At 47.2% G+C, this 22,374-nt stretch overlaps 2 protein-coding genes across 4 annotated transcripts in view; both read right to left on the bottom strand.

The window, feature by feature from the left end:
- Positions 1-125: 125 nt before the first annotated feature.
- Positions 126-22,374, bottom strand: part of TMEM116 (transmembrane protein 116) — a 36,335-nt gene continuing 14,086 nt past the window's right edge. For 2 of the 3 annotated variants that reach the window (XM_087705451.1, XM_087705452.1), the window contains 5 exons: positions 3,018-3,101; positions 2,665-2,794; positions 1,738-1,882; positions 911-984; positions 126-744 (listed from right to left, as the gene is read on the bottom strand). In XM_087705451.1, the coding sequence (XP_087561577.1) occupies positions 532-744; positions 911-984; positions 1,738-1,882; positions 2,665-2,794; positions 3,018-3,101 (646 nt within the window). In that variant the 3' untranslated portion in view covers positions 126-531. Of the gene's footprint in view, positions 745-910; positions 985-1,737; positions 1,883-2,664; positions 2,795-3,017; positions 3,102-3,979; positions 4,030-6,379; positions 6,485-11,589; positions 11,731-13,920; positions 13,985-14,310; positions 14,358-14,862; positions 15,197-22,374 lie in introns of those variants that run through there. The other variant, XM_087705450.1, reaches the window with a different exon arrangement.
- The window catches only part of LOC148048810 (uncharacterized), a 4,080-nt gene continuing 2,207 nt past the window's right edge, over positions 20,502-22,374 (bottom strand). The window contains 2 exon segments of the mRNA XM_087704907.1: positions 20,502-21,468; positions 21,470-21,570. Of these exon segments, the coding sequence (XP_087561033.1) occupies positions 20,863-21,468; positions 21,470-21,570 (707 nt within the window). The 3' untranslated portion in view covers positions 20,502-20,862.

Here is a 22,374-nt window from a genome sequence, read left to right as displayed (position 1 = left end):
GTGGGGGAGCCGTGACATTGGGATCCGCTGGGATCCCATTAGAATTTTTTTTGGGAGGTGTTAAAACAGTAGTAAGATAAGGAAGGTGTGCTTTCTGGCCATCCTGGAATCAAAAGGAACAGAAATCCATCCACACCCTTGTACGTTTTACTGTTTGGCAGGAAAGTTGTAAAATATTCCACCAGCAGGACTGAAATGAAAGGGTAATTCCCAAGGTGGTGGCACCACACACTCCAAGTTCTCAGTGATGCTGTATCCCTGGGGAAACTGTCTCTCATGGGGGGGGGGATGCGATGCAGTCTAAAAATGCAGTCCTCTCCACCCTCCCCAATGTTTGATTTCCCTCAAATAAATAGTGACTATTTAAATCTAAGGAGTCCTTCGGTTTCTTCCCGTCCAATGGCACTTGAATTCTCTTGTAGCCCTTCTAAGGCAGCTCTTTAATGTCACACATCTGCCTTCGATCTGTTTTGATGGGCGCACTTCTCAATGTGAGCAAGAAGAGAGTTTCACACGCTCCGTGTCTCCCGTTCACAACACGGTGGTTGAGGCGGGAGAGGAGGGCTTAGCCACCGCCTGGGAACGGGCCGGGAGGGTGCTGGCGTAGAACCTCTTCTGGGAACGCAGGAGGGGCGTCTGGGTGTTGACATCACGGCAAGCCTTGCGTTTCACACAGTGGAACATGTGCTGGGTCCAGCCGTAAACCACACAGTTCAGGAACCCCTGGGAAGACGCGGTCAGGGCCTGAGTGGAGAAGGGAAGTGGCCCACAGTGAGAGGGCTGGAATCAGGAGTTGCCTGGGGCAGTCAGGAAGAAGCCAACATTCCCAGCCCCCTAACCAGCACTGACCTCTGCGCATGGAGGTGCCCCGTGGGCTCTTCCGGGTGCGCATGGCTAAAGAGATGCTTACCTCTAGAACATAAAGGGCCATGTAAACACTGGCATTGTCCATACGTGCCAGCTTGACGATGCCGAGGATAAAGGCTGCGGATCGAAGAAACGGGAGGAGATCAGTAACAACACATATAATAAGGACGGTAGGACTAGCAGCTACATCTCTGCATATATTAATTTTTTAAGATTAACTTTTGATGGATCCCACCCTCAAATAGGTTGAGATCTGGAAGGGCCCACTTCCAAACACAGGGGCAGAGGGCTGTCTCTGTTCTGACCCAGGATTCCCAAGAGCAGGAAGCAAACTCCTGGTCCCTTTTATTAATTTGCTGTGAATTCCACTCATTCACATCCAGCAAAGTCTTTCAAAGGAGGATTTACAGTCACAGACCTTATCTGGCTTGGAGAGCTGACAGGCCGAGATCTTGCAGAACCTGGCAAGGAGCCTCGGAGAGTCACGAACCAATGAAGCGAACTGATTGTCTCCTGCAAACTCCACTCCCCTTTCGCTCCTCTTTTATTCCCTCTGGGAGGGGCCATTCACCGTCCACCTGTGGCCTTACTCCCAAGTCAACCCCTGTCCTTTAGCCATTCCCTTCGTCTGGCAACACACTGGGAACAGGCTCCAGCTGTTCTTCTGCCTCACTGATGTCTGACTCCGAAGGCAGCTGATAACTGTCGGACGTCCCTGGCCCCCTCTCTGCCTCCGACACAGAGCCCTCATCCGAGCCTTCCCCAGACTCCAGGACTGGCCCAGGTTCCTCCCCAACCCTCCTCACTCTCCGAATCTGCTGCCACAACAGTCTCTTTCACCGTCCACCACATCCCTGGGTCTTTCCATACCTGGCCCCCAGCAGCAAAAAAACACCACGGGGTACAGGACCACAGCCTGCTCGACCACCTTCAACATCTCCCACTGTTGATCGCCGACGTAACCCATAGAGTTCACAAACCGCTTGTACAGCATCCTGGCTCGGATGAGCAGGGTCTAAAGAAGGAGCAAGATCTAAACAAGGACTCGGTTGATGCTGGAAGGAAGAGAGGGTGGAAAGGAGGCGGCTGCATCCAGATTCCTGCTTCACTTTGAAGCCCTGGGAGGAATTGAATCTAGGCACATGCCTGGTCTGGGTTCCCTCGTTCCTCCAAGCCGTGGTTTACTTAACCATGGTTTGTTGGTTAGACAACACCTGACTGATCCTGCGCCAGACAATAAGGCCTTAAACCATGGCTTCTAAGCCACAGGAGGCAGTTTCCACATTGCTTTAAGCCAAAACGAAGTCACATATTACAACGGCTTAAAGCGTTGGTGGGAATCAGGCCACCGACAGCCTCTCTCGGTCTAATTTATCTCAGAGTCCTCGCGTAAATAAAATCGGCAGCCAGACCATCTAAGATGTGCCCAGTTAGCAGTTCAAAGATTCCTATTGTTTGAATTTCCCCACCCTAAGAATCTCTGCTTACTCTGAAGTCCATCTGCTTACCATTAGGGAAACCAAAACAAGCTCAGATTTATTCAGGAAGCTGGGCTCCGGGATGGGGAAACTCAGTTCCACGTGCGATGCATTAAATCAGCGTTAGGAAACGCTTTTGCTCTAACTGAGGAGGAACGCAGCAGCAGTTGGAGGACATCGAAGGTGGAGAAAGGAGCATGACTTGTGGGCTTCACAACTCAAAGCACTGCACACCTCTTCCTGAATCCCCCCCCCTCCCATTAGGTGCCGAAGGGTTTTCAACCACAGGAGGAGGCACAGCCCTTTGTGCGCCTCTCACCAGAATTGCCAGGAAGCTGAGCATAAACGAGACCAGGAACACTCCGGTGCTGTACAAACACAAAACAGCGCAGGTGACGTGCTGGGACGATCCGGTGCTGAGCATGTTTCCCGTGTGCAACAGGAGGCATCTATGGACCAGACAGAAGCGCAGGGGTTTGCCTGGGAGGCAAGGGGGTGGGAGTTTACGGGGGGGTGGGTGTCCAGACCTCCTCTGGGAAAGTCCGAAAAGCAAGGGTGAGGACCCCTTAAGAGACCTTTGGGAGTTGGGGGCCGTTGTGGGGGACAAAGTCTCAGTTCCACCCCTGACTCTCTGGGATGGGCACACAACGAGCTGTGTTCAGATTGTCCTACCCATGTTCTGCGGTGACGTTCTGAGGACACTGGAAGTGGTTGCCCAGCCCCAAAACAGGAGCCATCAGGAAGATGGGGACGAGGCTGGAAGATAAAAGGTATATCCATCTCTTCTTCAAGATCTTTAGGTGACCTCTAGGCTGGAATACTGCAATGTGCTCTACATGGGGCTGCCCTTGAAGAGCATTCGGCGACTTCAGCTAGTCCAGAATGCGGCCGCGCGAGCGATTGTGGGTGCACCTCGTTTCACCCACGTTACACCTATCCTCCGCGAGCTGCACTGGCTGCCTGTCGATCTCCGGGTGCGCTTCAAGGTGCTACTTATCACCTATAAAGCCCTTCATGGTAGTGGGCCTGGGTACTTGAGAGACCGCCTACTGCCAATTACCTCCACTAGACCGATCCGATCGCATCGATTAGGCCTCCTCCGAATTCCATCTACTAGCCAGTGCAGACTGGCAACTACCCGGAGGAGAGCCTTCTCGGTGGCTGCTCCGACCCTTTGGAACGAACTCCCCGTGGAGATTCGGACCCTCACCACCCTCCAATCCTTCCGCGCCGCTTTGAAGATCTGGCTGTCCCGGCTGGCCTGGGGTTAAGATTCCAACCCCACCCGAATTGTGTGACTGTTGTGCTCTCTTTTAATATGTTGTATTGTTTCCATATTGGAATACTGTTTGTCTTCCCCCCTCCCTTTTTGAATTGTGAGCCGCCCTGAGTCCCCCCCAGGGAAAAGGGCAGCATACAAATAAAGGAAATGATAAAATGATAAATGATCTTGACACACACACGAGAAAAAACCAGCTCTCCTTCCAGAGAGTTGCTTTTACTGGCCTAAATAGCCAGATCAAACTGGGCGGGCAGCTCACCCAGATTTCCCCAAGTAAGGGTGGTAAGGTCCACTGCCTCCCCGCTCCCCCACATCCCTCTGAATCCAGCGGCATTTGAGAGATCCATCTTACCTAGAGAAGAGAATCGCTATTCGGCCAAGGCGATTTGAATAGCCCGTCATCTACGAAAGGGGGAAAGAGGAGACACCAGCGATTTAGCTCCAGAAATTGAGAACCTTTCTGGCAAAGATTCAGAAGTCGGAATGATTTTTTTTTTTTTTTTAAGTGGAGAAATAAAATGTGCACAGAAACGCCTTCCCTGAAATTGTTTTGGGGGAGGGAAACTCTTCAAAATTCAGCATTTAAGCATGGGGTGGGGTGGGGTCGGTCTGTTGATGTGTTAGTTTCAGGTGAGACTTTTCTCACAACAATGAAGCAATGATAAAGCCACTTTATCATCAGGAAAGTTATTGTTTTAAAAACCTGAAGGTGAATCAAAGTTTGGACCAATCAAGGTTTCGTTCTATACCTGGTATGTCCTGCACATTTCAATGCATGATTTATTTCAGTGGCATGTATGGATGCTTGCTTGTGCATTTACACAGAGAGAGAGGGGAGGAGGGAGGGGGATGGAGGGAGAGAAAGAGAGAGAGAAAGAGAGAAAGAAAGAGAGAAAGAGAGAAAGAAAGAGAGAAAGAGAGAAAGAAAGAAAGAGAGAGAGAGAGAGAGAGAGAGAGAGAGAGAGAGAGAGAGAGAGAGATCCTTTTTCCCCACAAGTGACCCAGCCATTGTCCTACCCCTATGACGCATTTCTTCCAGCCCTCAAAGCATGGAGTTTTCAAAGAATGCTGGAATTGACCAAATTGTTGAAGTGACCTCACAATGTTTGCCTGGGGACAGGATGTCCCCTTCCTCAGGTCGAGTTCCATCCTTCTGGTGAAGTGGATGCCCAATAGAGACTAGACTAACATAGTTACCGTGTTTTCTCTTCAAATTCATAAGGGCTTCCTGGAACACGCATGATTACAAGGAAATATTAGCCATTAGCCAGGGATTTCAAAGGGCGTGACCAGATTTGAAAACGTTCTCGAAAGAATAATAATATTTTTAAAAGCCCAATGGAGAGGCCATCCTGTCTGGGACACCTGGATTTCTCTCTGGTTCTGTTGTCCCCTTTATCAAGCAAGCGTTAACAAAGGTCTCACAGAACCTGTTCTTCCTGTCCAGGTGGGAGCCAAAGTTGAAGCAGAAAGGGTGTGGCCTTCTCTGGAGGAAGTCCAAGGCCCTCCAGATCTCAGTGGCCTCCGCACAGGAGTCATCGCTGCAACTGGATTCGATTCCTTTGACTCCCATGCCGTTCAGTCAACATGGCTTTGGTTCTGCCCTTGTTGGCTTCTGCCTGGTCCAGTCTCATTGGAGTCTGGCCTCCAGCAGTAAGGTGGGAAGATCTCGGCCACTTACTTCCCACCATCTCAAACATGCTTTTGTGGTCCTCTTATGCCTTTGAACGATGGTGCTGCAGAAGAAGACTCCTGCATTGAGTCCCTTTGGACTGCAAGGCCATCCAACCGGTCAGTCCTAGAGGAGATCCACCCTGACTGCTCTTTAGAAGGCCAGATCCTGAAGAGGAAACTCAAAAGACTTTGGCCACCTAATGAGAAGGAAGAGGGACTCCCTGGAGAAGAGCCTCGTGCTGGGAACGATGGAGGGCAAGAGAAGAAGAAGGGGACGGCAGAGAAGGAGGTGGATGGATGGAGTCACCAAGCTTCAATGGACTCCAGAGGATGGTAGAGGACAGGAAGGCCTGGAGGAACGTTGTCCATGGGGTCGCAATGGGTAGGACACAACTTCACAACTAACAACAACAAGAAGTTATTTTCTTAAGAGGCATCTTCCCTCCTTAAACCTTATCAAGATCTTCTTCCCTCTTCTGGAATGAGCTGCGTTCTTCTACCCTAGAGCCTCCAGACCTGCATTGAGTAGAAGGAACTCTTCCAAACTCAACAGTAAAGGCCCTGCTGGAAAGGTGGTCAGTTGTTACCTCTTCAGCTGGCGAAGTAGAGTTGAGAAACGCCTGGTGCCCACCCAATTCCCCGTCCCTGTGACCCGTGGGATTTTAAGTGTAACAACAGAGCTTGAACCAAGGGTGTTCAACTATGTCCCCCGGTCTTTATTTTCCAGATTCAACCACCAACATCTGGCTGTGATGCTCACATGTGGAAAACCCCAAGTTCTACCCTGTTTGATGGTCCGTGGCCTTCAGATCTCACTCAGAGGGCCAACACAATGTTTCTCTTGAGAGAATTATAGCATGGGGCTACCTGCCCCTGAATTATATTTCCAAGTATGCAAAAATGCAACCACGTTTTTTAATTCAACCCATCTGGGAATCTTGATCTTCTCTAGATAGCAAATAATAATTGTTATTTTGCTTCGTTTGTAATGCAACCGGGGTCCAAATCATGCCTGGGTTTTTAAGCAGAGACACGACTCAAAGATATTCAAGTCATCACCACGAAAGCACCGTTTTACCTGCGGCATCTGGCTATGTAAGTGCTGGTTGAATTTCCCCCTCAAATCCGTGTAGAGCTGCCAGGTATAATTAACGGTGTACAGAAAAGAGGCGACGTAGAAGATCTGGAGAGGCAAAACAAAGAAGGAAGAGGAAAGGCTATTAGTCCTCCGGATCCGCCTTTGGAAATCTGGAATCGTTTGAGAACCGAACAGGGCCGTGGGTTGAAGGGGAGTGGGGGGAAAGTAGTGGATGGCAAGGGGAAGCTCCCGTGTGCCTGTAAACCCCCCACCCCACCCCCCAATAACTTCCTCTCTAACCTCCTCTCTATTTCCACTGTTGAAAGTAACCTTTTGCAAAAACCTTTGATTTTTGTCACGGAGTTGAGAACCAGAAAGAAGAACCATCACTGCACTCAGAGAGCAAGGAATGTGCTGTGCGGGCCATTCTGTCCTTTTTATATAATTTGTATGTAGGGCTGCAGTTTTCTGTCACCAAGCATAAACAGCTCCAGAAGGAGCCGATTCCCCCCACAAAAGAGGTTTGGTTTTTCCATTTCACATGGGGAAGACTCACAGAAACAGGAAGACGAAATTTCCTGGCATGGCAGATGACACATCGAATACAGCCGTCCAAAATTAACAAAGCAAAATCACGACTTTTGCACCTTCATTCTCCCATTGTCCTACTTCTTCTTCCCTCCCTCCCTCTTTCCTTCCCTCATTTCTTCTCTCCTACTCCCCTTCCTTCCCTCCCTCCTTCCCCTTCCCTCCTTCTCTCCTTCCCTCCTTCCTTCCCTCCTTCCTTCCTTCCCTCCTTTCTTTTCTCCTTCTCTCCTTCGCCCCTCCCGAATGTTGAATGAATGTTGTGTTTTTACCGCTAATTATTTTTACTCACATTTTCTTTTTGTGTTTTGTCCTGCACTCCCCTCCCCTATTATTGTAAGCCGCCCTGAGTCCCCTCAGGGAAAAGGGCGGCCTATAAATGTTTAATAAAAACATAAAACATAAAACACTGTAAAGATAGTTTCTGGATTGGCTTCTTTGTTTTGTAAAGGACTCCTAATTCAGGAAAGCCATCCCAATGCCTAGGTGGTCTTTTCTGAAAAGGACCCCACAATGAAGAAAGTCCGAAGATCTCACTGCAGTTTACCCTTCAGTTTCCACTCTGTTTCAAGGTGGAAAATGTTGGATTTACTTGTCCGATCAAAGCTAGATAAATCATATTCTATAAGGTTGATGAAGGAGGAAAGGAAGGGGGAAAGGGAGGAGAGAAGGAGAAAAGAAAGGAGGGAAGGAAGTAAGGAGGGAAGGAAGGAGGGAAGGAGAGAAGGAGGGAAGGGGAAGGAGGGAGGGAAGGGGAAGGAGGGAGGGAAGGAAGGGGAGTAGGAGAGAAGAAACGAGGGAAGGAAAGAGGGAGGGAGGGAAGAAGAAGTAGGACCGTTGTAAGATAAGATGGATCTATGGGATGTTAAAAAAGCAATCTTCAAGTATATTGTTAACAGTAGGGAAAAATTGTTATAAATACATATTATTAATAACAGTTATGAGATCATATAATTGTGAATGTATATATGAAATTGATAAAATTAAAATAAATAATAATAATAATAATAATAATTTTTAAAAAAAGGTTGATGAAACAAAATCTAATCCAGCAAAGCAAACATCATCTGCTGGAATATCATATAAATAAATATCCTTAAAAATACATCGTAAGGTAAAAGTAAAGGTTCCCCTCGCACATCTGTGCTAGTCGTTCCCGGCTCTAGGGGGCGCTGCTCATCTCCGTTTCAAAGCCGAAGAGCCAGCGCTGTCCGAAGACGTCTCCGTGGTCATGTGGCCGGCATGACTAAACGTCGAAAGCACATGGAACGCTGTTCCCTTCCCACCAAAGGTGGTTCCTATTTTTTTACTTGCATTTTTTACATGCTTTCGAACTGCTAGGTTGGCAGAAGCTGGGACAAGTCACGGGAGCTCCCTCCGTTATGTGGTGCTAGGGATTTGAACCGCTGAACTGCCAAACTTTCTGATCAACAAGCTCAACATTTTTGAGCCACTGCATCCCTTTATCTTATAAATAAATATTCTTTAGAATACAGAATAATTGAATTGAATTGAATTGAATTTATTATATTTCTATGCCGCCCTTTTCCCCAAAGGGGACTCAGGGCGGCTCACAACGCAAGTCAAAAGGGGTGGGGTAACAAATAAGGGGAAAAAAAAAAAAGAACACGAACAAAACAATACCACAATTTAAAACACACAACAACCATACCATTCGAGGGGAGACAAAATAAAAACATCATAATATTGTCCCTCCGTTATGTGGTGCTAGGGATTTGAACCCCTGAACTGCCAAACCTTCTGGTCAACAAGCTCAGCATCTTAGCCACTGAGCCACCGTGTCCCTGTATCAAATATTCTTTAAAATACAGAATAAAAACATCCTAATATTGTCCTTTATCTTCCACGACCTCGTTTTGTGTTTTTGTGTCCCCAAATAGCCGGAAAAACATATTGGAAGAGAGTGAAGTGGGATCAAACTGAATTAAGTCTTTTTGCTGATCTGCCCAGTAAGTTTAGGGTTTAAGCAGGTCTCTGCGAACTCAGCTGACGGCATCATTGCCTCCTTGACCGATGATTTATATTTGCAAAGGGATTTTGTGCCTCGAGAGCCGGCTGGGCCCTTTTCAAGTTCCCAGGCGCACCTGCCAAGCCACATACCTTGTGAAACAGGCAAACACCACCTGCTCTCAAGAGGGAGCGAAGGTAAACATTCAAAGGGGTCAATAATACGGAGGGTTTTTGCTGTTTATCACACTGCTGATTGTGGCAATAACCGATATTCTAAGTAGATTAACGGGGCAGATTATAAAGCCATTTTGAAAACAGGATCGAAGGGGGAAAGCACTAAATAAAGAAGATTTGTGGGGGTTTCGGAATGGCCTTTCCAGGAACAGGAACAAAAATGGCAGCCTGGCCTCAAGGGAACAATCCTCGACACAAACCTGCCCCCCCCCCCCCCCAAGCGAAGGAAAATACACAAAAGCGAGGAGAGGGATGCAGAACAGAAGTTGGTAGCTCTGTAGGAAGCATTCCAAGGCTGGGATTCTCACAAGGGAGCCAAGAAAAAAATCTTACTAACAATACAATAGCAATAGCAGTTAGACTTATATACCGCTTCATAGGGCTTTCAGCCCTCTCTAAGTGATTTACAGAGTCAGCCTCTTGCCCCCAACAATTTGGGTCCTCATTTTACCCACCTCGGAAGGATGGAAGGCTGAGTCAACCTGGAGCCTGATGAGGTTCAAACTGCTAACAGTGGGCAGAGTTAGTCTACAATACTGCATTCTAACTACTAGGAAGGAAGGAAGGAAGGAAGGAAGGAGGGAGGGAGGGGGGAGGGAGGGAGGGAGGGAGGGAAGGAAGGAAGGAAGGAAGGAAGGAAGGAAGGAAGGAAGAACTGGCAATAGCACTTAGACATATATCACTTCACAGTGCTTTACAGCCCTCTCTAAGTGGTTTACAGAGTCAGCATATCACCCCCACAATCCGGGTCCTCATTTCACCCACCTCGGAAGGATGGAAGGCTGAGTCAACCTGGAGCCTGATGAGGTTCAAACTGCTAACAGTGGGCAGAGTTAGTCTACAATACTGCATTCTAACTACTAGGAAGGAAGGAAGGAAGGAAGGAGGGAGGGAGGGAGGGAGGGAGGGAGGGGGGAGGGAGGGAGGGAGGGAGGGAAGGAAGGAAGGAAGGAAGGAAGGAAGGAAGGAAGGAAGGAAGGAAGGAAGGAAGGAAGGAAGGAAGGAAGGAAGAAAGAACTGGCAATAGCACTTAGACATATATCACTTCACAGTGCTTTACAGCCCTCTCTAAGCGGTTTACAGAGTCAGCATATCACCCCCACAATCTGGGTCCTCATTTCACCCACCTCGGAAGGATGGAAGGCTGAGTCGACCTTGAGCCGGTGAGATATGAACCGCCGAACTGCAGATAGCAGTCAGCTGAAGTGGCCTGCAGTACTGCACCCTAACCACTGCGCCACCTCGGCTCTTATTACAGGGTTATTACTCTTAATACAGGGTTTTTATACATCCAGTACTCAAGTTAAAAGGGAAACACACACACTCTTATCAAAACAACAGCTTTCTCTAACCGTCCCCCAGTTGTGTTTAGACTGCCAATCCCAGAATTTCCCAGGACGTAGCCATATGTTGGCTGAGAATTCTGGAGTCTTAGTCCAACTGGGAAAAGTCATCGAGAATCTTCCAAAGAAATGTTGCCTCTCCGCTCTGTATATACTTGATGCCTTCGATCCCGTATACTTCCCTAAAGCTTTTACCCACTCAGCGTGGCAGGTTAGGCCCAACACAAAACCCATCAATGAGTACCTTAGGACTCTTGACGAATATATCTTGTCTTTTTATGTTCACCGAGAGCATCTCCACCAAAGACAAACTCCTTGTGTGTCCAATCACACTTGGCCAATACTTGGGAATTCTATTCTATTCAAGATCAAAGACGCAGTAAAAAGCTATACCGTGTACGGGCTCTGGGAAGTCGGGGGGGGGGGGAAGGGAGGTGGGGTCTTAGGGGGGAGGGGGGAAATATAGTATGTGTTAGATTTTAAAGTAACACGATTGCACTTATATACTGTTGCTCTTTAATTCTAGTGTAAAAATAGGACAAGCTGAATATATTGATAGATAGTAGAAATACACCGAAGGGAGGAGTAGAGGGAAAGAAGAAAGAGGGGTAGAGAGGGTGGGAGAGAGGATTGGAGGGAGGGTGAGAAGGAAGGGAGGGAGTGTACTGGGAGAGAGGAGTGATAGAGGGGGAGGGGAAGTAGGGCAGAGGGGAACGATGGAGGGAAGAAGGGAAGTTGGAGGGGGGCGAAAGAAAGGGTGTATGGTGGGTCGAAGTGCTATATTGGGTTTGTATTTTGGGGGGTATTGTTGACAAGAGGGAGGGCTGTGTTTATTGTTTAATGTTTTATGGCCCCGGTTATGCACAGTATATATGTGACTGCACGAAATGAAATGAAAATAAAACGTATTTACACAAGATCAAAGACGCAGCAAGTGGCGGAAGATGGGAGCAGCTGGATTGCCTCTCCCATAGGCGGCTATCCCACCAGTCGCACAGAGACTCTCCTGGAAGCCCACCTCACAAAACAACACACTTTCCATCCCACCAAGGAGCTGAGATCAACAAGAGGTTTCACCTGTCCGGTGACTTGCAAGTTGTAGCAGGTGTTGTCTTCTCCAGTTGGGTGGGAAGCTTCTCGGCTGTACAGGAGGGCCCCCGTGAGCCAGCACAACCCCAGGAAGAGATCGGAGAGGCTCAGGTAGACCAGGGGGCGCACCTGTGGAAAGATCAAAGCAGCCAATCACTCTGGTGATCCCCAGCCTTGTGCTAGGACAAAAATCGGGGACCTAAGGATGGGTGGAACCCCTGATCTGACCATCTGAGTTTCTGTTTCACCCTTCAGAGAGAATTGACCACGCATTGTCATCTCTAGAATGGCCAAGCGGTTTCTTCCTCAACTGTCTCATATCCAGATATAAGTCATCTCGGTGCAAAGTGTATATTAGTAAAAGAGAGTGATAGGGAATAAATAAAACTGCTACTCAGGTATCCTAAAGTTGTCAAGGTTCAAAAATATTATAAGAGAGAGAGGGAGAGAGAGGGAGGGAGAGGGAGAGGGGGAGAGGGAGGAGAGAGAGAGAGAGACAGTGAGAGAGAGAGAGAGAGAAACAGAGAGACACAGAGAGAGAGAGAGAGACAGAGACAGAGACAGAGAGACAGAGAGAGAGAGACAGAGACAGAGAGAGAGAGGTGGATATAGATTAGATTGATAGAAGATGGATATAGATTAGATATAGATAGATAAAGAAAGATGGATATAAATTAGATAAATATGGATATAAATTAGATAGATAGATAGATAGATAGATAGATAGATAGATAGATAGATGATAGATAGATAGATAGATAGATAGACAGACAGACAGACAGACAGACAGATACAGTAGGTAGATAAAGAAAGAAGATGGATATAAATTAGATAGATAGATAGATAGATAGATAGATAGATAGACAGACAGACAGACAGACAGACAGATACAGTAGGTAGATAAAGAAAGAAAGAAAGAAAGAAGATGGATATAAGATAGATAGATGATAGATAGATAGATAGATAGATAGATAGATAGATAGATAGATAGATAGATAGATGTGGATATAGATTGAATTGATAGAAGATGGATATATATTAGATAGATAGATAGATAGATAGATAGATAGATAGATAGATAGATAGATAAATAGATAGACAGACAGACAGACAGACAGACAGACAGATAGATACAGTAGGTAGATAAAGAAAGAAAGAAGATGGATATAAATTAGATAGATAGATAGATAGATAGATAGATAGATAGATGATAGATAGATAGATAGATAGATAGATAGATAGATAGATAGATAGATAGATGATAGATAGATGTGGATATAGATTGGATTGATAGAAGATGGATATATATTAGATAGATAGATAGATAGATAGATAGATAGATAGATAGATAGATAGATAGATGTGGATATAGATTGAATTGATAGAAGATGGATATATATTAGATAGATAGATAGATAGATAGATAGATAGATAGATAGATAGATAGATAGATAGATAAATAGATAGACAGACAGACAGACAGACAGACAGACAGACAGATAGATACAGTAGGTAGATAAAGAAAGAAAGAAGATGGATATAAATTAGATAGATAGATAGATAGATAGATAGATAGATAGATAGATGATAGATAGATAGATAGATAGATAGATAGATAGATAGATAGATGATAGATAGATGTGGATATAGATTGGATTGATAGAAGATGGATATATATTAGATAGATAGATAGATAGATAGATAGATAGATAGATAGATAGATAGATAAATAGATAGACAGACAGACAGACAGACAGACAGATAGATACAGTAGGTAGATAAAGAAAGAAAGAAGATGGATATAAATTAGATAGATAGATAGATAGATAGATAGATAGATAGATAGATAGATAGATGATAGATAGATGTGGATATAGATTGGATTGATAGAAGATGGATATATATTAGATAGATAGATAGATAGATAGATAGATAGATAGATAGATAGATAGATAGATAGATAGATAGATAGATAGATAAAGGAGGGAAGGAAGGAAGGAAGGAAGGAAAGGAGATGGATATAGATTAGATAGATAAGATAGATGAGAGAGAAGGAGAGATTGATTTGGTTCTGCAAATTTGTTGTTACACTAAATTGGGCTGCAGGGCAAGCATAGATGTTTGGTGAAATAAAAAGTAAATCATGGCTCAACCAGCCGTTCCTAAACTTAATATTTGCTTAGCAGCCAAGTGGAGAAGGTACTTGAACATTGCAAACGTTCCTGCTGAAGATCCCTGCTCCTCCCCACTCACTTCGGGAGGCCCCGCCTGGCTTCTTGCCTTCCTCTTCTTCCCCATCCGCAAAGGAATGCCTCTTACCTCGGGGGATCTGGCCGTGTTCTGGAATACGGTGTAGCCGATAATTGAGCTCGACCCCATGATGCTGTGGAAACAAGGAGCTTTGATAGGTTATGAGAGCTTGTATGACCCTTCCCTTAGCCCTGCAAATCCCCGCCTTCATCAACGCAACGCAACACATTTTATTCTAACAAATGCAAAGTCAGTTTAGTCCAAGAACTTCTGGAAATTAAAAACAACAAAAGCAAATGCGAGATATACAGCCGCGGCATTTAGGACCCCAGGAAAGGGAGACATGCTTGGTAACCCTTCCAAAAAAATCCCCAGCCAGGTAATTTCCCGACTGGCCTGCTCCTGGGAGATGCTCTATTAGTCTCAGGGGGTCTTAAGAGAGAAGGCTGCGTGAAATACCTCAAAGTAGCCGTGACAGCTTGGATCCAGTGGATGACAGCGAAAAGCTAGGTTGGGGGGGAAAAGAGAGAGATTAGAGAAGGGAAATCCTTGCTAAGGAGGAAGTTTGCACAAGTTGTTTACCTGAGGTATAAGAAGGAAAAGCCCACCCTTAGTTAGACGGGGCCGGCCTCTCCATCCCCTCTGTGTATCTTCCTCTCCCTTTGCTCCTCTCTTTTTATTCATTTATTCAGCCTACGCCTGTACCGCCCATCTTTCACCCAAGTGACTATATTTTAACCTGTGATCCTAGCTCTCTTCGCAGCCCCAGACCTACCACTGACCCAGTTCTTCCCAGCAAACCATGATCGAGGTGGGATACTGTGCAAAAGTCAAGTTAATGAGCCTCAGGGTTGTGTGTGAAGTCTCTACTCCAGAGTTCCTCAAGCTCAGACGCTCTCCGATGTGTGTGCACTTCCAACTCCCAGAAGGAAAGAAAACTGCCAGGGAAGGAAGGAAGGAAGGGAAGAAGGGAAACCCAGAGCCATCTCTGCAGGTTCTTCCTTGACTCACCTGAGCCCTCTCCAAATCTTGCGGGGGCAGAAGCAGCTCCTGGGCGGCAGCCCCCGGGGCAAAGGAGGCCATGCTGGCAAGCCAAGCGAGGAGCTGCAAGCAGCCGCAACGGGGCACCAGCTGTGGGACAGGCAGCTATTCGACTGGCCAGCTGCCTGCCTGCCTGCCAACCTCCCTCTTCGCTCCACCTCGTTGGCCCCGCCCGGCTTGCCAGCAGCGGATGGAGGGGAGGGGGAGGCACGGTAGGGAGGCACCCGGTGGTCCATCAGCCTTCCTGTTCCCAAGGGGGAAAGAGGAGAGGACAGACAAAGATAAAAGTGGAGATGAAGGAGGGAGAGAGCCAAGACCAGGATGCAGAAGGAAATAAAAACAGAAGACATCGTCCCAGTTGCTCCAATTTTGCTCTTTGCTCCAATTATTTCGACAGAATTCGTTGGAAACGCAGCCAGGGGAGAGGTTCCCCGACAATTACGTTTCTTTCCTTTAGAGTAAGATCCAAAGGAGAGTGGGGGGGGAGGTCTTCCCCACCCCAATTTTAATCCTATCTTACTTTAACACCCCTCCAGGGACTGCAGCTCTCTCACGAAGCAGACGCCTTTGAATAAAACCTGGGAGTCCGAAGAGATGCTGCCAAATTTTCGATTTGGGGGCTACTCGGCGGCCCTGTGGGTTTCCACCGGGAGAGCAAAACGGCAGCTCCATCTACTGATGGACAGAGGAAGCTCCCCACCAGTTTGAGTGCCCTGCAAAGAAGTGGGTGTGTATATGTGTAAGTGCGTGCGAATTGAAAAGCTCGGTCTCCTCTACTGATCCGAATCCACAGGAGGAGGAAAGACCACCGGAAACAACACACGCAACTTCCAAATTGGGTGCATGGGATGAAGTCTCTTGGGTCTTGCTGGCTGGGGGGGATTCTGGGGGAGTTGAAAGCCCACAAGCCTTAAAAGTTGGACAGACCCCTGGTGTAAACCATGGAGAAGCCACCTAGGTTAAGACGAGCCGTGTTTCCCTGAGCCTTGAAACGCCTAGCTTGCTTGAGCCTAGAGTGGAAGGGTTACCCTTAATGGCCTCCTGTGCCAGCTTTACGGAGGAGGCGCTGAGTTGGATAACCAGACCAGAGGTGGGTTCCTGCCAGTTCGCACCAGTTTGGTAGAACCGGTTCGTCAAATCTACCAAACCGGTTAGAAGAGGTTCCACCAGTGGACCCGGAAAGCAGGCCACACACCTACAGAAGAGGTTCCCAAAATTGTTTGAAACCCACCACTCACACACACACACACACACACACACAGACATACTCACACAGAGAAAGAGAAAGAAAGGAAGAAATAAAAAAAGAAAAAAAGAAAGAAAAAGTGAGAGAGAGATGGAAAAAAAAAAGGAAAAAGGGACAGAGAGACAAAAGGAAGGAAAGAGAGAGAGAGAGAGAGAGAGAGAGAGAGAGAGAGAGAGAGAGATAGCAATAGCAGTAGACTTATATACCGCTTCATAGGCCTTTCAGGCCTCTCTAAGCGGTTTACAGAGTCAGCATATTGCCCCCAACAATCTGGGTCCTCATTTTACCCACCTCGGAAGGATGGAAGGCTGAGTCAACCCTGAGCTGGTGAGATTTGAACCGCTGACCTGCTGATCTAGCAGTAGCCTGCAGTGCTGCACTTAACCACTGCGCCACCAGAGAGAGAGAGAGAGAACACATGGCCGGCAAGCCACTCCCACCAGGTCACATGGCTGGCAAGCCACTCCCACAAAAGAGGCCACACCCACAGAGTAGGTTCGGAAAAAATTTGAAACCCACCACTGAACCAGACCAATCATCCTCAGCCAGCATGGGAGTTGTTGTCCAAGGTATCTGGAAGGAACAAGGCGAGGAAATGCTTGGTTAAGACCGGCCGCTCTGCAGGGCAGGGGGCAAGAGAGAGAAGGGCAGCCGCTAAACTGGCTTCTCCCTGGATTGCCCCGTGGTCATCTGGGTTGGTTCCTGGGGAGCAAACCGCTGAAACGCCTCCTCTGAAATGATCCGGGGCTTCCCTTGGGAGGAATTTAGGCTGTCAGTCCAAGAGGTGGCTGCTTTGAAGAGCGGCCTTTGGCTGCTTTGAAGTGGGAGAGAGAGAGATGCACAGAAAGGGCCCATTGTCCCATTCTACAACAGCGCACACCAGGGGTATCATTACCCAAGATCTCTGCTGGTTGCGTCTTAACTGCGGGGTTCTCCTCCCAATTCACTGGAGCATTCGTTTGAAAACCTACAATAAAGGGTCCTATAGACCAGTTTCCCCCCCTAACTCAGCATGCTCTGAATTCTAAAGGGGAGAGCAGAAAGGTGTTTTTTTTTTAAAAAAATTAATTTTAATTAAAAACGGGCCAAAATTGTTTGGTGGGTAAAATGTTCCGGACATTATTGGACAATAGAACACCCATTTATTAAAAAAAAAAAAAATACCACAAGAGGGTTTAATACAAAGCCAACATTCATCTAAACCAGTGTTTCTCAACCTTGGCAACTTGAAGATGTCCGGACTTCAACTCCCAGAATTCCCCAGCCAGCATTCGCGTATAAACAATTCAGTGTCTAGGACAGTGTTTCTCAACCTTGGCAACTTGAAGATGTCCGGACTTCAACTCCCAGAATTCCCCAGCCAGCATTCGCTGGCTGGGGAATTCTGGGAGTTGAAGTCCAGACATCTTCAAGTTGCCAAGGTTGAGAAACACTGATCTAAACAATGTACAAGCGGGCTCATCTAATATTTCCCAGGCCGATGCCGGGGGAAATAGCTTGCTCTTTGGAACGTCCGAAACCGAGGGAGGGATGGTGCTTCCTAGACAGCCCCACGGCATTATTTAATAATGCAGAAAAATGAAATAGCCCGTGCGTAAAACATTTCCCTGCTCCCAATTCCAGCTGGTATCGACAATTCTTTCCAGTTTTAAGACTCCCAAGAAGCTTGACTTGTAGATGGAAATGCCCCGGAAGTTCTTCGTTCTTAATTCCAGATAGCCTATGCTTAAGATTAGGAATAATTTAAACTGCTTAAAATTTGTGCAACAGCAAGAAGCTGAGTTCAACGCAGAGATCTTATTGACTTTCTTTTTTTAAAAAATTTCCTTTGTTTTAATATATTTTAGACTGTGTTTGTTAAAAAGCTACACCGTGTACGGGCTCTGGGAAGTGGGGGGGGGAAGGGAGGTGGGGTCTTAGGGGGGAAATATAGTATGTGTTAGATTTTATAGTAATGCGATTGCACTTGTATACTGTTGCTCTTTAATTCTAGTGTAAAAATAGGACAAGCTGAATATATTGATAGATAGTAGAAATACACCGAAGGGAGGAGTAGAGGGATAGAAGAAAGAGGGGTAGAGAGGGTGGGAGAGAGGACTGGAGGGAGGGGGAGAAGGAAGGGAGGGAGTGTACTGGGAGAGAGGAGTGGTAGAGGCGGAGGGGAAGTAGGGTAGAGGGGGATGATGGAGGGAAGATGGAAAGTTGGAGGGGGGCGAAAGAAAGGGTGTATGGAGGGTCGAAGTGGTACATTGGTTTTGTATTTTGGGGGGTATTGTTGACAAGAGGAATTGCTGTGATTATTGTTTAATGTTATATGGCCCCGGTTATGCACAGTATATATGTGACTGTACGAAATGAAAATGGAAAATAAAACACATTTACATGGCAAGGAAATGTCCCGGAAGACTTCAAGTCATTGGAGAGAGTGAAGAATGGAACTGGGCACAGAAATAAGGGTTGTTTTTTTTAAGAACCTGACCTGTGATAGAAGCTCCTAAATTTTGTGATGATGAAGCAAGGACTGTCAAGTGTCTAGTTGGTAGAACTAGGTGTCCTTGGAAGAATGAAGTCTTGAGAGTTTGATGTGCCCAGGTTTGGCTCAGCACGTTCTGTGAATTCAGGCTCTTGCAAAGTACTCAATAAACCAAGGCAAGACATATTATGATTTGTCTCGGCTGTCAGAAGGAGGGCAAGCTGATCTTCCTGATCAAAAACACTTTGTGGTTTTTCCTCATAGATGTTGTGCGTTTCCAAGTAAATGAGATGAAGAGTGTGGAGAGAGGTAAGCAAAAAAGAGAGGGATAGGAGAGGCCGGGGGGGGGGAGAGGAGGAGAGAAAGGAGGAGTGGAAAGCGGAGAGGAGAAGGAGAGAGGTAAGGGAAGAAGAGAGGGATAGGAGAGAGGGCGGAGGAGAGAAAGGAGTGGAAAGGGGAGAGAGGAGAGGTAAGGGAAGAAGAGAAGGATAGGAGAGAAGGCGGAGGGGGGAGAGGAGGAGAGAAAGGAGGAGTGGAAAAGGGAAGAGAGGAGAAGGAGAGAGGTAAGGGAAGGAGAGGAGAGAGGAGGGGGAAGAGGAGGAGAGAAAGGAGGAGTGGAAATGGGGAGAGAGGAGAAGGAGAGAGGTAAGGGAAGAAGGAGAGGAGAGAGGAGGGGGAAGAGGAGAGAAAGGAGGAGTGGAAAGGGGAGAGAGGAGAAGGAGAGAGGTAAGGGAAGAAGGAGAGGAGAGAGGAGGGGGAAGAGGAGAGAAAGGAGGAGTGGAAAGGGGAGAGAGGAGAAGGAGAGAGGTAAGGGAAGAAGGAGAGGAGAGAGGAGGGGGAAGAGGAGGAGAGAAAGGAGGAGTGGAAAAGGGAAGAGAGGAGAAGGAGAGAGGTAAGGGAAGAAGAGAGGGATAGGAGAGAGGGCGGAGGGGGGAGAGGAGGAGAGAAAGGAGGAGTGGAAAGGGGGAGAGAGGAGAAGGAGAGAGGTAAGGGAAGAAGAGAGGGATAGGAGAGAGGGCGGAGGGGGGAGAGGAGGAGAGAAAGGAGGAGTGGAAAGGGGAGAGAGGAGAAGGAGAGAGGTAAGGGAAGAAGAGAGGGATAGGAGAGAGGGCGGAGGGGGGAGAGGAGGAGAGAAAGGAGGAGTGGAAAGGGGAGAGAGGGAGAAGGAGAGAGGTAAGGGAAGAAGAGAGGGATAGGAGAGAGGGCGGAGGGGGAGAGGAGGAGAGAAAGGAGGAGAGGAAAGGGGAGAGAGGAGGAGAGAGGAAGGGGAAGTAGAGAAGGATGACAGAAGAAAGGTGGTAGAGAGGGAGGGGATGAGAAAGGGAGAAGAAAATGATGGATAAGGTACAAATATGGTGTATGGAGAGCAGAAGAGCCAATAATTGTTTTTTTGGGAGTTGACGGTAAGGTGAATTGATGTAAACATTTAATAATACAATATGATGTTGGCTATGTAATAGGTTATATGTGATTATATGTATATGAAAGTGGAAAAAGCCAAGTGGGCGCAGTGGTTAAATGCAGCACTGCAGGCTACTTCAGCTGACTGCAGTCTGCAGTTCGGCTGTTCAAATCTCACCGGCTCAAGGTTGACTCAGCCTTCCGTCCTTCCGAGGTGGGTAAAATGAGGACCCGGATTGTTGTTGGGGGCGATATGCTGACTCTGTAAAACCGCTTAGAGGGGGCTGAAAGCCCTATGAAGCGGTATATAAGTCTAACTGCTATTGCTAAAAATAAAAGTAAAAACTTTAAAAAAAGGTATGTGTTTGTGTGAGTGCAGGCTTGTGTATGAACAAAGACTGAATGAAGGGTCGAAAGATATAAACCCCCCACGTTGACAATCTCAAGTGCAACTTTTAAACGTCAAACACAATCTCAGTTCTTCGAAGCTCAACCAGGAAGATTCATTTTATTCAGGAAGGTGTGATAAGAGAGAAAAATGATGCCTTTGTGTCTTCGTTTCCCCAGTAACCTTTATTATTATTATCAAATTAAGTACCCTTCCCATAAAACTGATTTCGGTGAATACTGGTCAGTAAGAGAACAGGTGTAGTTTGGGCTAACACATTTCCCCTGGACCAAATGGTGCTCCATCACACACAGACACACCTAGAGGACTAGCCCCATTCCTAGGATGTTCAAATTCCAACCAACAAGGAGTGGGGGGGGAGGAGGGGAACCAACCCAGCTTGCTAAGGCTCCGAGTTAAGTCGAGTTCTAACTCTCACGATCTTGAAAAACGCCTTGTTTATTAGGTTTTATGGTGTAAATGTCTGAATGTCCCCTTAGTGAAGCTGGGTGTTCTCTGCCCCCCCAGGAGCGGGATGGGTAGGGGGGGGGCTATTAAAAGGGCTTTGCGACCTCTTTGAAACAGCAAGGGGAGGGTTTTTTTTTTGCCTGCTTCAAGGAGCGCCAGTTGGGACCTCACCCCGAGCCGTGTACCCTCTTCACCTGCCCTGTTAGAGTTCTTCTCGTTGCTCGACTTCTTTTGGAAGGAAGACAGGATGTTCAACCGCTTGGATAGCTCCTCTTTCTTCCCGTCGCTCATCTTGGTCTCCTCGATCAGCTTGGTGATCCGGGAGATCTCGCCGGGGACGAACGGGTCCCCCTGGGCAAGGATTTTGCCCATGATTTTGATGTATTGCTCGGCGAATTTGCGCTCGCTCTCTTTGGCCTCGGACAAACGCTCTCGGCCCTTTTCCAAGAGGGCCTGGCGGAGCTCTTGGGCGGCACTTACGAATTGGCTGGCCAAGGCGTCAAATATTTTCAGGCAACCCGGCATTCCCATGTAGATCCCGCGGAGTTTCAGCCAGCGCTGGAGAGCGCTCGCCTTCACCTGCCCGTCGTAAGGCAAAGGGGTTCTCCAGGTCTCCATCTTGGAACAAGTAGAAAACTGGATAAGAGTCTTTATCCAGTTTATATTTTTCTCCCAACTCCATGTTCTGCTTGTCCCCGTAATCTGTGAAGAAAAGCAAAAGGAACTCAGGCGGGAGACTTGCCCCCGTCTCGAATGTATGACTGTTGTGAGTTTTAAATTCTACATTGTTATGCTTGTTTTTAAAAAAATTTTTGTCTGTATCCCCCTTCCCCGGTTCGAGTTGTGAGCCGCCCTGAGTCCCCTTTGGGGGAAAAGGCGGCATATAAATATAATAAACTGAACTGAACTGAGACTTGGGGAACAACGAGTTAGTGGGTTTGCAGGTCACCGATCACCTAACGAAGAGCCAAGGTGGCGCAGTGGTTAAATGCAGCACTGCAGGCTACTGCTAGATCAGCAGGTCAGCGGTTCAAATCTCACCGGCTCAGGGTTGACTCAGCCTTCCATCCTTCCGAGGTGGGTAAAATGAGGACCCAGATTGTTGGGGGCAATACGCTGACTCTCTGTAAACCGCTTAGAGAGGCCTGAAAGGCCTATGAAGCGGTATATAAGTCTACTGCTATTGCTATTGCTATTGCTATTGCTAACGTGGGATCAACCAAGACACGCTTTTCCAGAGAGAGAATGGCAGCGTATACATTTAATAAATCAATAAAAAAATAAGTGTGTATGTGGCTTTCACAAAGTTTCTAAACAGAAATTTTAAAGTTACATTTGAATGGCTGGATTAAACTATTACAATAACGCTCTCAAGGGACACGCTGGCTCAGTGGCTAAGATGCTGAGCTTGTCAATCAGAAAGGTCGGCAGTTTGGCGGTTCGAATCCTAGAGCTGCATAACAGGATGAGTTCCTTTCCCGTTAACTTCTCCCAGCTTCTGCCAAC

The sequence above is a fragment of the Thamnophis sirtalis genome, unplaced genomic scaffold, assembly GCF_051295495.1.
Source record: "Thamnophis sirtalis isolate CommonGarterSnake01/CBP01778 unplaced genomic scaffold, rThaSir2_p1.2 scaffold_2, whole genome shotgun sequence".
Taxonomy (NCBI): domain Eukaryota; kingdom Metazoa; phylum Chordata; class Lepidosauria; order Squamata; family Natricidae; genus Thamnophis; species Thamnophis sirtalis.
Note: the sequence above shows the minus strand (reverse complement) of the source record. Positions and strands in the feature narration are given on the sequence as shown.